This window comes from Parasteatoda tepidariorum, chromosome 12 (assembly GCF_982258835.1).
Source record: "Parasteatoda tepidariorum strain Cologne lab strain chromosome 12, Ptep-v5.0, whole genome shotgun sequence".
Classification (NCBI taxonomy): domain Eukaryota; kingdom Metazoa; phylum Arthropoda; class Arachnida; order Araneae; family Theridiidae; genus Parasteatoda; species Parasteatoda tepidariorum.
In genome coordinates, this window is record NC_141766.1 from 60,205,085 (window position 1) to 60,223,776 (window position 18,692).

At 26.6% G+C, this 18,692-nt stretch overlaps 2 protein-coding genes across 4 annotated transcripts in view; one reads left to right on the forward strand and one right to left on the reverse strand.

Annotated features, from left to right (window-relative positions):
• The window catches only part of LOC107443554 (protein Fe65 homolog), a 387,879-nt gene that overhangs the window by 92,841 nt on the left and 276,346 nt on the right, over positions 1–18,692 (reverse strand). The window lies entirely within an intron of this gene.
• LOC107443552 (putative nuclease HARBI1) overlaps positions 1–18,692 on the forward strand; it is a 45,834-nt gene that overhangs the window by 10,246 nt on the left and 16,896 nt on the right. For 2 of the 3 annotated variants that reach the window (XM_087155959.1, XM_087155960.1), the window contains exons 2-3: positions 938–1,291; positions 10,469–10,579. In XM_087155959.1, the coding sequence (XP_087012085.1) occupies positions 938–1,291; positions 10,469–10,579 (465 nt within the window). The remainder of the gene's footprint in view (positions 1–937; positions 1,292–10,468; positions 10,580–18,692) is intronic. The other variant, XR_015430845.1, reaches the window with a different exon arrangement.

Consider the following 18,692-nt stretch of genomic DNA (forward strand, 5'->3'; position numbering starts at 1 on the left):
ATGATTACTTTATTTTACATATTTTTCTACCATTCACAATTTTTTATATCATTTTATTATACTCTAGTTATAATTAAAGACTATAAATCATCAAACTACGAGTACTTTTAACGCATATTGATTCATAAGAAAAATATTTTTTTTTTAAAAAAAGTGAGTGAACGGCCCATCAAAATTTTTGTATCAGATGTTAGTTTGCACTTTCATCTATCTTTGAATAAAATATTTTTCAAATTGAAGGGGGCGAGTTGCCAGAAATAATCTCCTGAAGTTACTCAACTCCGCTGATCAAAAAACTGCAAAACAGACCCATTTACTAAATAAGTAAGATACTTATTCGCAAAAAAAAGTGTTTATATGACAGAATACTTTATTCTGAACAAAATAAAAAAAAAATTATTGCTCTATGACAAATATAAGGTGAGTTACAATCATTAATAGCCTTTGATGTATGAATCAAAATGGCGGCAAATGAGCCATTTTGGCAAAAATATAAATTCTTATAACTTTTAAACCCATTAACCGATTTAAATATAATTGATATTTTTGAAATCAGCACAAAAAACTCTATAAGTGTACAAATTTTCATCAAAATCTGAGTCGGTGGGTGCCATGGCTGGATGAACTGACATGGAATGACCCATTAAGAAAATATTAAGAAAGAAAAAAATTTCGTAGAACATTGATATGCAACTGAGATGAGGAGGTCAGGGTATACAAAGGGATGTCAAGCCAGTGAAAAAGAATTTAAAGTAATTAATGAAATTAAAAAATTATATTAAATTATTTGTACTCAAAAAGAAATAAATAATATCTTTATTTTTAAACAATCACACATTTGTTAGAACCAATAACAATTGAGAGCAATTGAAAGTACTCAGACTTCACAAAAATATTTAAACTAAAATTATATTCATTTACATTTTTTCCCCATTAGGTGTCTCAAAAGTTTTTCAACATAGCTGTCTTTCCTGGAATGCTAGGAGCAATAGATTGTTCACATATGAGAATTCTCTCTCCTGGTGAAGAAGATGCAGAAAGGTTCCGGTGTCGGAAGGATTTTTTCTTGCTTAAGGTACAGACAGTCTGCGATGCAGACTTGTCGATCAGAAATGTTGTGGCTCGGTGGCCTGGATCTGTGCATGACAGCAAAATTTTCAGTAACAGTGCTGTCTGTCTAGATCTACAGACGAATCTGATCTATAAAAACTATCATCTCTTAGGCGATAATGGTTGTGGCTGCCAGCCTTTTTTAATGACACCTGTGTTGGGACCAAATTCACCTGCACAAGTGAGCTACGTAATTGCATTTGTAAATTTTAAAATAATTTTTGTATACTTTAAAACATGGTATTATTGCATTTACAAATAAAATCACTTCATAATTATTGGTTATATGTGTTTTGTAATAGGGCAATTTCTTATTAGCCAGCTATTACCATTTTTGGATAAATATGGTATTAATAATCTGCGGTATTTTTCATTTTAAAAATTAGTTGTTTGTGAAGCCCTTTAGTTTGTTGCATTGCAGTTCATAGCTGCTTGCATGCTATTGAATATTACATTTACTCAAAATCTCCAAATAACCAGCAACAAACAAAAAGCTAAAAAATTTGAGATAGGAATACTCTAAATTTATGCAGCTGTTAAAACATTAATTTTAATACTTTAAACCATGTATAGGATTCTGTTTCCTAATTATCATAAGGTATAGAGAAGTATAAATTTTTACTTTAGAAATCTTCTGCTTATTAAACATTCTTGATTGTAAAAACTTAGTAGATTACAGCAACGAGAATATAAATACCTCTCTGTAACAAATACATTGGGCAGGTTTTGAAATAATTTGATTTTTTACTGATCCTGGTAGGCTAGTGTAGTCAAAAAATGTACTTTTTGCTTGGTATGTCTTTGGAATATTTCTTGCCAGTGTAAACAGCCTTCTAAACAATGTTGCTCTATAAAGAAAGTTGTTATAGTTGGGGGAAGGTAATATTAGTAGAATATTTATTCCGAAGATGATGATTAATATTAGTTGAAGAAGAAGCGGTAGCTCATGGAAAACAGTGCCTGAATAATATGTTGGTACTATTTATTGTAGGAAATTATTATTTTCTATTTGTACAATTATTCAGTTCTGATTATTGAAAAAAAATAATTTAGAATCAAATTTGATAAGAAATAAAAATCTTTTATGACTAAAAATACATAGCTAAAAAATATCATTTTTAATATATTTACTATCTATACAGTACCAGTGTATGATTAATTATTATTCAGTGTCACATCATGCGAGTTTCAAAATATATTTTGAACCACTTTAAATATTACATTTTCAACCGACTTTTTGGCCTTAAGATTTAAATCTTCTGCCAGATTTTTTAAAAATTTTATGTTGATACTGAGGTGTGGGGTTTATTTTTTGTTAAACTGCTAAGTTTTGTATCTCTTTTCATAATTCTAGCATCCATTTGCTAGTATACATTCACTGCCTAGTCTCTGCATATGAGATTTCTAAGAACCTATTAACATAATCAGGGGTCTATTAAGGTTTTTCTGAGAGTTTTTTGTTTGTTTTTTTTTGTTTGGTAAAATTTAGACATAATTTGTGAAAATTAAAAATCAACACAAAAATATGAATTTATTGCTTCTTACGGGGTAGAATAAGAAAATTTTAAGAAAAAGTATTTTGTGAAACTACCATTTTTCCTTAAAGTTGAATTTGTGAAGGCCCCGCTACAGGGTATTAAATTCGTCCTGGACAGACATCTGATAGTATAGGCAATGTACCAAATTACACTATATTATTTTATATAAACCCAAACTCAAATTAAAATAATTTCAGTAGAAAAGATATAAAAACTGTAAAGTAATTAGGCTGGTTGGTATTTTTTTCAGATATAACAAGGCACATATATTGACACGAAATACTGTGGAGCGAAGCTATGGCATTTTAAAAAGAAGATTCCCTTGCCTCAGCCTGGGCATGTCATGCCACATTGATAATGTTTCAGCTATAATAGTTGCATGTTGTGTACTTCATAACATTGCTTTAAATTTAGGTGAGTACCTTACTAAACTTCAATCAATTTTTGTGATCAATTTATGTTACCAAAAATTGAGCAACTGTACAAGAAGGGATGAAAAAAAATCATTTGTAGTAATTTTTAAGTAAGTTGCAATGCTATATTAATTTATGATATGATATATCAACAATAATACTTAATATATTAATTTAAATTTGCTGTTAAGTTTAGGTTTATATTTACCTATTAATAATTGATTAAAAATTATAAAGCTTGAAATTACTAAGATTTTCAAAGGGGTAAAAATTATATTCGAGTGCAAGCCAGCATGTCATGCCACAATATATATAATGTCATGCCACAATATATTTAAATATTTTGTAACTTATAATGATAAGTTTAAGCTTGTTATGCTGTGTGCCCTACAAAAAAAAAAAAAAAAAACAAAAAAGATTGCACTTTTTTTTCTACATTTAAAATTAAATATTTAACTTATTGAATAGCTCTATACAAATAGATAAAGTGTTCCTTTTCATATTTGATGTTTTTTCCATTATTATATCCAGGTGTTCCCTTGTCTTATGGACTAGGTTCAAAACTTCAAGGTTGCAGAGTTGAATATTGTAAGCAAAAGAATTAGCTGGCTGTTCAATGACTGTTATAATGTTAAATAAAATGGTCCCTAATTTCTAATTGTAAATTTTTGCCTATAGTTGTCACAATAGAATTACCATGAAAATGTGAAACAAAAAGCCGATGTCGAGATATTAAAGAAAAATTTTAGTTACTTAACCTTTTTAATTTATTTTGCTGTAGGTGATGAAGAGCCACCTATGGACCTAGAGATGGAAAAATTGCTAAAGCAAAGATTCCAGAAAATCAAGAAATTATTACTGGACGTTCTGCTGGATTTGCGAAATGAAATGTTCTTATTTCTAATTATTTTAACTAAAATTTGTCTTTTTTAAACTTGAATATATTAAATTATGTTTTATAGTTTGTCAAATTCTCTTCTTTAAAAATACTGGTTCATATCTACTGTTATTAATAACTAATGCTGAAATTCTAAAAACAAAATTTTGACTTAGGAAAAATTGCATTTTTCTATTTAATGTTTCATTTGCTGTTTAAATTTGTTATTCCAATTCATTAAAATAATATTACAATATCTTTGTATGTGAAAAAAATATTTTCTAAAACTGTAAGAATTCTGTTTCACAATTTTTTTTTCTTTCTGCAATTGTATCAAATATCTTAAGACCAGTAGTCCGATGGCAGAATCAGAACGACACTGTCACAGAAAATTACAGAGTTAATACAGAAGGATTTTTCTTTTGAGAAGTAAAAAAATTTTATTTTCTGTTCAACACTGTTCTTAAATAGCAGAATGTATTTCGAACAATATGGAAAATTTAAATTGTGCATTTAAATATTTACTTTTTAGGGCAGTAACTATATAGAATTTTCAGGAGTTATTGCTATTAATGTCAAAATTGCTATCAAGTTTTGGTTCTCATGATTTCATCTCCATCAACTTTGAGAAATAAGAAATTAGTCTATTAACATTAATTAAGCCTGCCCTCAATAAGACAATGCTCTAATTTAAATGAACTATTAATTCTTATGTTCACACTGACAAAATTATGTGGAAAATTGCATTATTTAACAATTATGAAACATGGGTTGAATAACATTGATACACAACACACTAAAATAGTAATGCAATTATTTATAATTTAAAATGTTTAAGCATTTTGGGTCTTCAGCTATAACACGGTTTAAATGTTCTTGAAATTCTTCTTGCGCAGACAGCAGCCTGATCTTTAGACCATGTTCCTCAATGTCCCGCTCCTCTTTCTTTCTCATTATTTCCATCTCCAGTTTATTCTTTTCCTCAATGAACCAGCAGCTTTTTGGGCGGCAGAGGGGGCAGATTTTTTGGCCTGTTTGTGGAACATTGAGAAGCTCAGTTTGAAGGTGACCTTGGCAGGAGTTTCCTCAGTTCCTGCCACCTGGGAAGGACATGGTGTTGACGTTAACTGTTCTTGATCCTGTAATATTCAAAGTAAATTTGACATAGTGCTACATTACATGAAAATTGAATGCAGCTACAAAGTTTATTTCCTGGTGGTTTGTTAAGATATTTGTGAACACATGGCATCCTTTAGCATGTATAAAAATGCAGAGACTAATAACAGATTTTTAACCCCTTCCCAGATTATCTCGAGTCCTGAGTTAACTCGGGTATGTATATATTGCAAATATTTCACATTATAGGTCTAGCAGAATTCATCAATATGCTTTGTTTTATCACACTTTTATTTATAACAATCTACAGAGAGTGAAAGTTAGCCAATTTTTGGGGTAGATGACTTTTTTTTGTATAATTGTATATACACTGGTTAATGAATTTATATGGAAAAAAACTGGTGTTCAAAAGTGAAAATAATGCAGACAATTTTTCAGATTATGAAGATTTAAACATATACAAAGACTGATATTTAACTTTTTTCATTTGCACGAGATAATTTGAGGTTGCAAACTGATGGTAAATTAAATATAGTTAACACAAAAAAAAATTTCAAGTAGTACAAAAACTGAATAGTTGATGAAATTGTCCTTAGATGCTGAAAACCTTAGCTGCGCCATTAGATTTAAGCAATACATGTGCAGCATAATAATTATGAGGCAAAGTTATTTATTCCATAATTATTTGCTAGCAAAATAAAAATACTTCTTACTTTTGTTTCATCTAAAGCATCACAAGGAAGAATACTTTCAGGTTCATCTAAAAATGAAAAAAACACTAATTAGTAATATTCCAAGAGTTTAACATTTAAAAAATTCATCAAACAAAAAAATCAGAAGAATTCTAGACTAAAAATATTGCTACCTATGATATGTACATATATTGTAGGTTAATTCAAACTTCCTTATTTCATAGGTACACAATACAAAGTGTAATATAAATTACATTCTTTAACCCTTTCGCACCTAACGCGACACATACGTCCCAAGCAAATTTCAAAAAAATCTTTTGGGACAGAGACGCTTCTCTGGCTAATTGGGAGACTTTCCTACCAGTCCCGTCAATATTTTTTAAGGTATTTTCATTCACAGAACATAGATGGCACTGCCATACATAATGCTGCCCTACTCATAGTTTATGCTACCAAAAATGTTCGGTTGTAAAAAAATGTCGCGAAAGGGTTAAAAAAGGATATGTAGAGGAAATGAAAGCAAATTTTGAATGTAATTCCCCACAGATGTTTAGTATTCACTTTTGTTTTCTGACATCCATTAAGCTTAAAATATATTTATCGTACATGTTTTCAGCCTGCCTGATATTGTTAATCAATTATTAACATTATTCAACTAATATAAACATTGTTTAAGTTCTAATGAAAATTTCGATGGTTCTATGCTATATTTTATTCTCAAAGTTCCCAATTATGACATTGTGTGATTTACAATTTATCAACCTGTGCAACTTTTTAGATGTTTCAATAATGTAAAAATAATGTGCCTTGATGCTTGTAGTTGATTTAACACATCACAATGTAGAAATATCTCAACCCTTGTGGGAGAATTTTTCGAGCTTTCTACAATAATTATCTGTAATACTAATACCTTTCTGAGAGATATTTTTAGTAGTAGCAAATATATATATGTTACTTATTTAATGTAACAAAAGTGCTTTTTGTTTACAAAAAGTCTTTAGTGTATGGGACAGAACAGTATATATATTCTTAAGTAATAAATATAATGTTTTTAAAATCTGAAAGATTACATATTCTAATCTAATATTGACGATATTCTCCTCTTCTAAAAATATTTATAAATTTAACCTTAATAAAAATTTTGCTATATGGAAATTACTTTAATCAGGAGCCTTTTTTTCAAACACTGATATGTGAGAAAGGAATTTTTCAAACATGATTCTGCAGAAAGTAAAAAAAGTTTGGTAGAAAAAAATATATGTCGAAAAATTTTTCAGATAAAAAATTTAACTTTTCTTGCTTTCCAAATGAAAAACCTGTCTGCAGGAATTCTGTAACATGTGACAATGTCACCACAATTCTACCATATGGATCTCAACAAAAAAAATCAACATAGCATAGTAGTTCATTGTCATAATAAATTCAAATAATATCTTTTGACAACGAGTGAAATTAGCATAAAACCACTAAATTGAAACACAAAATACTGTCATAGAAACATATAGTCATTACACCTCGATGATTTCTTGAGCATAAAATTCTATTAACACCATACATTTACAGAAAAATATTAAAATTATATATGAAAATATCACTCACATGATTTTATATATATATTTTAATATTAGTACAATAGATAAAACAAACACTATTAAGAATCAGATATATAGAATTAAATGTGCTGATTTGTTTCACGAGGAAATAAATTAAATGGACTGAAACCTTCAATAGCTAAAGTTTTTAAAAATTATAAAATCAAATGGCACTTTTAACTCATTCGATATATTTCAATAAAATAAAAAACCACATTGATATTTTACAATCAGGTAAAAAAAAAAAAAAAAAGACAGAAACATCTACCAGCCATGTTTCATAATCAAAATTTACTGACTTTGCATTTTAATTTATAAGTTAGAGTTACTTCCTTTTTACATTTTAAATTAATAACTAAACTTGCAATTTTTGAAAATTACTTTACAAATCATTCCCAGAGCTTCAGTATGATTTCAGAACATTAATTTTGAACACAAATGTTATAACTCAAAATTATAAAATAATACTTACTTTCTAAATCCATAAAATCACAGTCATATCTTGATTTCAACAGATGGGTTAGTAGTGGCAATGTCAGGTATCTTTCATCCGTTTCCGTTAACTGAGGGCATGAATTTTCCCCACCCCCAGTTAACCTTAAATGCTGCCTATCTTTCACGTTTTTTTTTTTTTTTTTTTTAATGTTTTGATAACATTGCCGCAATTGCAAGGCAGTTCTCGGATTCACTCCAGCAGTTTTATTAAACTGCCCTGCAATCTCCACGAAAGCTTTGGCTTTCTTTGCTGATACGACTTTGTTTCTTTATTTTCAATTATTATGAGCTTAGGCTCCACCAGCTGCATCAGCAATTCCTTTCCTGTCTTTGTGAAATAAAGCTTTTGAGACATTATAATGAAATAAATAACTAGCCGAGAGAAAAACAAAAAGCAGGGGAATCATACATGTGTTTTTTCTTATCCCATAGGAAAATGCCTGTAACTGTCGGTCAAGTAACCAGCAGTTAAGTAACCGACGGTAAGAAAAACTGCGGTAAGACGATAAGAAAAACTGCTGCAACAGAACTGGATGTTCTTGATTCAGAAATTGTCAAACAGAAAAATATGTTGAGAAATATTATGTAACATAGGAGCCCCTGAGTTTCTCCGGAAGCTTACAGTATTACAGAAATAAATTTAAAAAGACTGAAAAAAATAAGATAGTATTTTTGATTTTATTTTTCTCACAAGTTGCATAATTTTTCTATCTGAATTTTTATTTGTATATAATTAACTTTTCTTGACCCCTTTATATTTCAATATTCAACCCCTTTATATTTCAATATTATCTTTTAAAAGAAAAGTCAGTTTGAAGTGAATTAGTGATTTTTAAAAATTAATAACTTAATGTAACAAATGTTCTAGTATGTTTTAAGAGTAAATATTATTTGAGGATACTAATACATATCTCGCTGATTTGATTAACCCTTTATATCCTGATGACACTCACGCATTTGGTTCCACTTAACATTAAATAAAATAATATTTCCATAATCCAACAGATTTTCTTGATCTTTTTATTTAAATCGTTTTCGTACCTAACTACAAAACTGGGAAACGGCGGGTCAGGAATTTTATTGTAAAAGGTCAGGAAAAACCTGCAAAAGTCAGGATATTGTTTTCTCAAAATAGTGTAGGAACCCTACATATGTATTAAAATCATTGTGCCTTTAAGCCCAGCGTTCAATTCAATTTTGACTACCAAATTACAGGAACCTTTTAAGCCCCTCCCCATTTTATAGATCAGTGGTTTCCAACTGGCGGCTTGCGAAGCCTTTTTTTGTGACCCGCGAACTAAAATAAATTAGTTGTTGTTTTTTTGCTGACAATTTTCGTAAAAAATCTATACGGGTTTAAAATACTTTTCTCATTAATAAAAACCTAATTTCTTCGTTTTTGTGACATTTATCATACCAACGGTGTAAAAAAACATTTTTCTGAGGTTTTGCATCCAAGAAAATATTTATTAAAATACAAAAATAGTCGTGTATGTTGCTCTTTTTTATTTAATTTTTTTGTATTTTGTGAATATAATTTAGCATGTGTGTATCAGAAATTTTCTGGAAGAAATTCTCCGATTTAACTTTTTGAAACCACTCATTTCGGACGAAAGTATTTACACACATATTTGTAAATTTTAAATTTAAAATGTAAATATCTATTCTCTGGTGGTTGCAGCAGACAAACCTCAATTATGTCATTGAACATTTTGTGTGCTACTATGTAAATTTTAACACCAACCTTTTTAAAGTTTTATATAACAATTAGATATTTGTTGCACATTAACTGTTTAATACATGGGTGCACATTAAAGTTATTGTAGCCCAAATTTTTTTATTATGCAATTAAATATTTTTAAAAATCTATTTCTTATTTTAATTTGTAATTCAATACTTTTGTTTTGTACAACTTGGTAAAAATCTGACAGTAATATTTAATGTTCCTTCAAACATAAGAGTCCTACATAAAATTTTGATAAAGTTGCAGCCTGCTATTTGATTTGTGTTTTTAATTGTAGCCCCCGGCCTCGTGTAAGTTGGAAACTCCTGTTATAGTTATTTAAATTTGCCTCATATTTTTTGGTTTAATTTTGCACTTTTTTACCAATTTTTTTTTCTTTTTCGTTAAATACAATTGGCAGTTTAGTTTCCCATATACTGATGAACTTATTTATTTAGAAATTAACGTTTTAGCACCAATTGTATGAAAATCATTGAATTTAATTTAATGGCAAATAAGAATTTAAATTCTAAGAATTAAGGAGCATTCAAGTGATATGTTTAGCTCAAAAGCTTTTTAAAAACTGTTTAAGCAAGCTGAGACATAAAATTACTATTTATCTTCCCTCCTATATTAGTATTAATAGACTATTAACGATAAACGTGTTATTAGTTTTAATACTCTAATGAAGAAAAAATAAATATTTATTTTGATGCATCACAGTTAGAATTTGAAACTTAAGGACTAGAGGTACACCATTGAAATCAAGTATACTATGTTTATAAAAATATTTTTTTTAAATAACAAATAATAATAAAAGAATTTGAATAGATGTTTAACTAAAAATAATAATATTTTAATGAAATATTTGTGTTATAATTTTGTAATTAATGTAATCTTTTATTTTTTCAGACTACTGTTAGTAATCCACAATATCCTTCATTTTTGGATCATGCTATTAAACTTTTCATCAGAATTTTAGGAGATGGAGAACCACAATTTATTGCAGAAAAAACCACCCATGTATGTATTTTTATGAATATATTTCAAATATATATATATATATATATATATATATATATATATATATATATATATATATCCTGTATTATTTTTTATTTACTTAGCCAATCTAAATTTTTTTCCTTTACTCTTTTATATATTTTTTTTTTTATCCATACATTGCCAGTTATTAGTTTACATAACTAATGAGCTTAATGAACAGAGTTAGTAATAGTCATTGATATGGGTTTAAGATTTGATTTACAAAATTTGAACAGTATTTAAAAAAATAATCCCATCGTTACAAATGTCTGTTGGTTACATTGTGTGTGTATGAAATTAACCTCATTTTAATTTCTTGACAGAATAATCAAGTTTTTTCTATTTACGCTTGATCTCAGTTTGTTTTTATATTCAAGACTGCTGTTTTTAAAAATTAGAATTTAGAAAATTAGAATTTAAAAATAAGTCAGGTTAGTAATTGTCCTGATAATCTTAATGTTCCTAATAAAAAGTATTTTATCCGTATTTGTCCTGAATTTTGTGTGTGTATAGAATATTCGATTTTCCAGGAATTAAAGTTCAGATTTTTGAAAAAGTAGATTTAAAGAATTGAAAAATTTTGATCCAATATCTTTTTTCTTTTTTTTTTTTAATGCTTGTCAAAATCGCAATATTTGATAGTTCCAATATAGGGACTGTTTATTCATTGATTATTTACATGGTTTAGATATTTATAACCTTACCCAGAGGATTCATTGTTTCAACCTCTTTGGGAATTAAGTCATTCAATCGAAAGGAAAATTGATAAGCAATTTTGCAACATCCAATTTTTATGATGTTGATTTCAAGGGTGATATGCTTACTTATTATTTTCAACAAATACAACAAAAAATCTTGTAAGATTTTCCAGTTTCACAAATATTGATTGTTTTCTTTCATGTGATCTCAGTCAACAAGCAGTCATAAAACTTTTAAATGATGAATTAGGAGATTGCTCACTAAAATTAGTGTTGTACATAAATGTTAAGCAACATATTCATTGCATTTTAGTTTTGAGATTATTGAAGCCCTACTTTAATTAGATTAAAGAAATCTTCAGTTCAATTTCACATTTGAATTATATATTGGTATGAGTAAAATATTGACGAATTGATACTGTTCATTTTTTTAATGCAACAATCCCATCAAATTTTTCCATATTTTAATTTGGAGCTATTATTTGCTCTGTATTGATAAAATTATTCTGGAAACTGTTAAAACTTTTTGCTATCAACAAGTAATTTTTTTGCTGTTAAATTTTATTTTGTTACTATTAAGTAGAGTTACTATTATATTTTTTAATTAACTGTTCTAAAAAATGCTCTGCCATTCCAAATCTGTTCCAATTTTGTCGTGTTTTTTTCATTGCTACCCTGATTTTTCCTTTGGCCTGCAACAAAGCCTGCTTAATGTCTTCAGCTTGGGCAATGTTTGTATTTTATTTCATAATTATGTATATAAGCTTTTTTTTATTTAAATATATTTGCAGTTTTTTGTCTATTCAAGTTTTTAGAGATTTATTAAATGTTTGTAAATTTACTAGCAAATGGGATATTCCATATTTTCATTATATAATTTCAAAATTAAATTTTTGAACTCTACTTCTTGTTACATAATATTTTAAGCATGAAAATCTGTCTGTTATCTAATATTTTATTAACAATTTTTTTTAAAATGTAACTAATGGGACCTAATTAGAATTTTAATATCATGATAAATTGCCATGAAACATACATATTTCACAGTGTATTACAATATTTTTCAAATTTAACTTGACTTTGGTCAAGTTATTGTTAACCAAGCAAAATATAAAATTCAGCGTAATATTATAATCTATAATTATCAATGTCAATAATACTCCTGGTATTATCACATTCTATATTTGTCATTTTAAATAAAGAGTGCAATTTTTTGATGTTCAAGAACTGTAATTGATAATTGTGTTTTTGATATTTATCATTTTTGAAAATTATCATATACTCAATATGCATTAAAATTTTCTCAATATAAATCAAATATTGTTATCACAATGGTTAAGAATAAATGTTTTGTTGCTCAACTCTAGTAACTAATATGATTCTTGTCTTGGTTTTGAAAATACTTTTTTAAAATTATTTAATTATATATTTTAATTATTTTTATTTTTTTTATTATGATTTCCTTAAAAAATATCTCCACTGAATTGTATTATTTTTTTCAGCAACTTCATAAGACAATTTTAGAAATAATTCACTGGCTCCCTACGAATAATCATTTGCTACCTCATAGCAAACCAATCTTATCTTTAATGTTCAAATTACAGTGCCCGCCGCTAATAAAATCTCCAGATAATAAAATCAGCCGCTTTATGAAATCAAATCGGCAAGAACCGAATCATTACAATATTAATACATGTTAAGAACATCCTTTAATAACATCCTTTTAAGAACATCCTGTTAAGAACATCCTTTTAAAATTTTATTTTTTCAAAGTTTAAAGATTTTTTTTAGAAGAAGCAACAGTTAATCACAAACCTGTGAAACAGGTGTGGTTAGCACTTCCCAGTGATATACATAGTGTAAGAGTTAAGGAAAAATGTGGGTGGTAAGCAGCAAGTTTGTAGAAATCAATTTATCAATGTAAATTCCTTGACTTGAATGAAGTTTGGAGAAACCTATCTCACTCAACAGGGGGTCGAATTCTTATTTTACTTTTTATTGAATGAACCATAGAAAGGAGAGAAGTTTCTTTTGTTATCTATCTTAACAGAGAACATAAATAGATTTCCAAAAACTGTCCAACACTACAGCTATTATTCAACCCCCTAATCAGGGAATCATAAGATCATTCAAGTTTCATTACAGAAAAATGGTTGTTCAAAAAATCATTAGTGACATAGACTGTGACAGCTCTTCCGAACTCTTAACTGCAAACAAGGTATCGAAATCCCTTACTATTTTGGAATCAATGCATTTGACTCGTAACTCATGGGACATTGTTTCAACTCAACTCAGAAGATGAAATAAACTCATTAGTGCCATCTTCAATGGAAGTCAGAAAAGCACTTAATGTATTGCGGCAAGCTTTAGAACAAAGAGGAGGAAATATCGAAAACTATACAAACTTCTATAAACTCTCAAATGATGTTGAAAAGTTAATTTTAAATACTGCAACTCAAACAACCATTGATCGTTTTTTTGCAAACATTTTGTAAATTTAATCTTATGTAGGGTTTTACTTTATTAAAATAATTAAATCAGTTAAAATAAAGCATTAATGCTGTCATTATTTCAGCTTTTAAAGTGTGTGCATTTAGAATAAATATATCATAAAAATTAGATTCTGAAGTTTTTCACTATGCAGTTAGTTTTAATTCTGAATGTGAAGTATAACAATTTGAATACTTATTGCTTACATTTTCAGTATTTCTTAAATAATGGTTTCATGTAATATCATCATAACAACATTTATTTTAAAAAACTTTTAATTTATAAATTAATTAACTGAATATTTGTCTAATTTTGACTGTTATTTTAAGTAACCAATTCTTTAGAAAGGTATATTGACTATTTTTTTAATGAAATATGTATTATTAATATATATTTGAATTTCTTAATCCAGTGATAGTAGTATTAATATATCAAAAAGCCTACCATTTTGCTTTAAATTAAAATGTTATCTGTTATAAAATTAACAGTAGATGAAAATTTTAAGATATATAGTTGATTTTTGTGAAATGTGCTAATTTTTAAATATATTTTGGTAAGTTTTTAAGCAAATTATAAGAACACTGCTCATCTTTTAAAATATAAGAAATGATAGTTCCGAAACTGTTATGATTGTTCATGTTAGATTACTCTATTTTAAACGGTGTCAGAATATTAATGACTAGAATTTATTCTCTTATTTCTTTTTTAAATTATTAAACAAGTCAAGATATAGTTTGGAAAGTTTAGTTTATGACACAAATATTAATTATATCTGAACTTTTATCCTGTTTTAAAAGAACTATTTTTAAAATCTTAAGTCTTAATAATGAGTCATGCGTAAGAATTTAGATTATGTTATCAATGCTATTTTTTTAAATTTTCAAATTTTAATGAATCAAGCTAATTCATGAACAAATAATTGTTCAGTAATATATATATTATAAACAAGTGCCAGATGCTTAATTCATAATCAGTAAGTTCATAATTTTTATGCAAATTAATGAACCTACTTAATACCAGTACCTAATTTTGTTGTCTGAAACTTTTCTTAACTATTGTCTATTTTCTATTACTATTAACTATTTTCTTAACTTGTTGTCTGAAACTTTTCTTAACTTAGTTGCATGTTTTAATATTTGACAGCCTATTTGAAATTTTTTTAAGGTTCTTGATTTTTTCACAGGAGCTTCAAAACGTAACTAACTTAAATTTCTCCATTAATATCATTAGTTGCAATTCACTATTTATATTAGCTTTTTCTAACATTTTATATTCCTGCTCAGTTGCATTGCTTTCATGAGTGAAACATTGTTAAATATCTATTTATAGGCTTTAAAACTTCAGTCAAAAGTTTTCTATTTTATAAAATAATCTTGAAGTTGAATAAGATTTCTAAAAGCCAGGTATATTATATTGTTAAATGTTTAAATTCTTTATAAAAGATACTGAAACATTTTATACTGAAACATTTTAAAAGTTCTTTAAATGCAGTTAATGCTACCTTTTATTAAAGTTAAAAATAATTATAGCCAGTGTGCAATTAATCATAACCAGAGATATATATATATATATATATATATATATATATATATATATATATATATATATATATATATATATATAAAAGTTCAAAATGAAGATAAAACAAAGGAAAATTATAGACATATGAAAAAAGGGGGGGGGGGAATAATAATGAAAAAAATAATAAACAACTGATTTTTTAAAAAAAGGATGAAATTTTGAAATTAAAAATAAAAAAAACAGAAAACTATCAGTCCACACGATTATATCCGCAAAAAGGAGTGCTTTCTGATATTGTATCAATATAGCCAAAGCAAAATATATTAATAAAATAGTGTGAGGAGCACTCAAAAAAATTTTTGTAAAAATTACAACAAATAAAATAGAACACAATAAGTAAAAATAACACGTAAAATCAGCTTTATTAAAGCTTTATTTCCATTAAAAGATTTTAACATAATTAAAAGTTTTAAATATAATAAATCTCTTGGTAGAACTATATTTAGTTATAATGATGTAAACAAAAATTTAGGGAGTATTAATATATCCGATTATGAATGTCACCGTGAGGAAGAGAAATATTTTGATTTTGTTGATAAACATCATAAACATATTATTACTGGTAATTTAAATATTATAGAAAACTTGGAACTTAGGAATTTAATGATAAAAGGCACAAAATTTAGACCCATTTACCATATATCAATCAATAAAATTCTAAAATACTTTCTTAATGATCTCAATAGTTTTTGTTTAAAGATATCAAATAGATTCTCTTTACCTTTAGGTATGCTAACAGAATGGAAATGGGGTATTTATTATTACTTTAAAAACTTTGTTTTCAATAATAAGGATAATTTTAATAAGAGTAACAATCCAACAAATTTTTCTAATATTGTTCAATCAATTAAGCAACTTCAAAAAAATTTTGTAATTACTCCCATAGACAAAGCTAACAATAATTATGCTATATTCTGTAAAAAATTCTATGCTGAAATTTTAAATACGGAATTAAAAAATAGTAAAAATTTTAAACTTAGTAATTTCAATAATAATATTGTCATTAAAAAAAGTTAAACTTTTTATAAGAGATTAAAAATTAAAATTAGCAATATACAATTTCCTTACTTAATTATCAGTCCTAAATTTCATAAAATTTCGGTAAAATTTAGAACTATCACATGTGGTTCTAATGCTTATCTAATTAAACCTGGCACCATTTTCTCTAACTACTTAAATAAAATTATTAACAATATTTCTAAAGAAGGTTTCTCTTGGATTATCACTAATACTCAGCCGATTTTAGATTTCATTAAACATAATAAAATTAATTCTATTCCGACTTTTGATTTCCAGGGTCTTTTCAATAGCATTCCCCTTTCTGAACTAAGAGATGTTCTTTTGAATTATTACAATGATTTTAAAAATATCCTTTGTTGCGATTTTGACTATTAGGAAATTCTGATTAATTTTTATCTTAATAATTATCTTTGCAATGGAAAGGATATTTTTCTTCAAATTGATAGAATACCACAAGGATCTAATTATTCATCTCTCTTAGCTAACTTATTATTGTATTATTATGAAAAAAATTATACTCTTAGTATTAAATTTGTTTTTAGATATATTGATGACTTAATTATCTTTAATTTACAAGATTATACTATTTTATTAAATGATATTTACCCTGAGGAATTAATCTTGCTTTGTAATCATGATAATAATATTAATTTCAATTTTTTGGATTTGGGTATTATAAAAGTTAAAAATATCTGCTTTGTTGATTTATATGATAAACGAAATGAATTAAATTTTAATATTAATAAACTAATTACTTGGAATTCTTATGTTTCTAGGAGCATCTATTTAAATACCACTTTTAATGAAATGAACAGAATTAAAAGAATATGTAGTAATATTTATTTATCCAAAAAACAAATCGATAAACTCTTTCAAAATTTGATAAAAAACAATGGATACCCAACTAAAGTAATAAAATTTTATATAAAAGCATTGAATTTATCGTATATTTTTGTGGATATATTTACTAAACATTTTCTTTGTTAATTTATATAATTTTCCCATATGCAAATCCATTTCGGATAAATCCTTTGCCAAAATTATTTACTAAGTAATTTCTTTGATAATTTATATAATTTTTCCATGTGCAAATCCATTTCGGGCAAATCCGTGGGTAAAATTATTTACTAAAAATTTCTGTATTAATTTTTCCGTGTGCAAATCCGTGGCTAAAATTATTTGCAAAACAGGCAATTTATGTTTCTCTTTTCTATTTTTATATTTTTTCTTAAATAAATATTTGTTTTCTAATATTATTTATGGTCCACTTTTTAAATTATCCAGTATAATATTACCTTGCACACATCCATTTCGGGCCCATCCTTGGTAACTAGCAAATCAATGCACAGCATAACAAATCACTTCAGCAATGCAGTAAGAACGGCACTTTAAATTCCTTTACTTACTCTCAATTGGTGCTTTTGTTTTCATATTTTGTAATCTGGCAATCTTGTTGGGAAAATATTTTTAAATCATTTTTGAAAAATTTCCCGTCCATGTAAGTATATCTGATTTCGCTACTCGCTTTATAGTTTTTGTTTTGTTTTACACTGTTTTTTCTTTTATTTTATTTTCTGTTTTTACATGTTATTTTTACTTATTGTGTTCTATTTTATTTGTTGTAATTTTTGTAAAAAATTTTTTTTGAGTGCTCCTCACACTATTGTATTAATATATTTTGCTTTGGCTATATTGATACAATATCAAAAAGCACTCTTTTTTGCGGATATAATCGTGTGGGCTGATGAAAAGATTATATCTTTTATTTTCCATTTTTTTAAAAAAAAATTTCATCCTTTTTTTTTTAAATCAGTTGTTTGTTATTTTTTTCATTATTATTTCCCCCCCCCCCTTTTTTTCATATGTCTATTATTTTCCTTTGTTTTATCTTCATTTTTAACTTATCTAATGAGTTCTGTTTACTTGCAGCTTATGCGCAATAAATGAAACTTATTGTTTTTCTTAACTTTCTTCGTGTTTTCTTGTATTTATTTATTTAGTTGTATATATATATATATATATATATATATATATATATATATATATATATATATATATATATATATATATATATATATATATAATTTTATGACTATTATATAGAATTTATGAAAGTATCATTTACTATTGCATTAATATATTGTCTGTCAGGGTGTCAGTGATACCCACTGCTGCTGATTTTATTTCAGATTATTGAATAATTGCGGAAATATTTTAGAATTTAGTAGAATGTTTAACTCCCTGATTTTGCTTGCTTAGGAGTTATTCTCTTATTTTGTTTTCTCTATTAATGTGGTGAATTC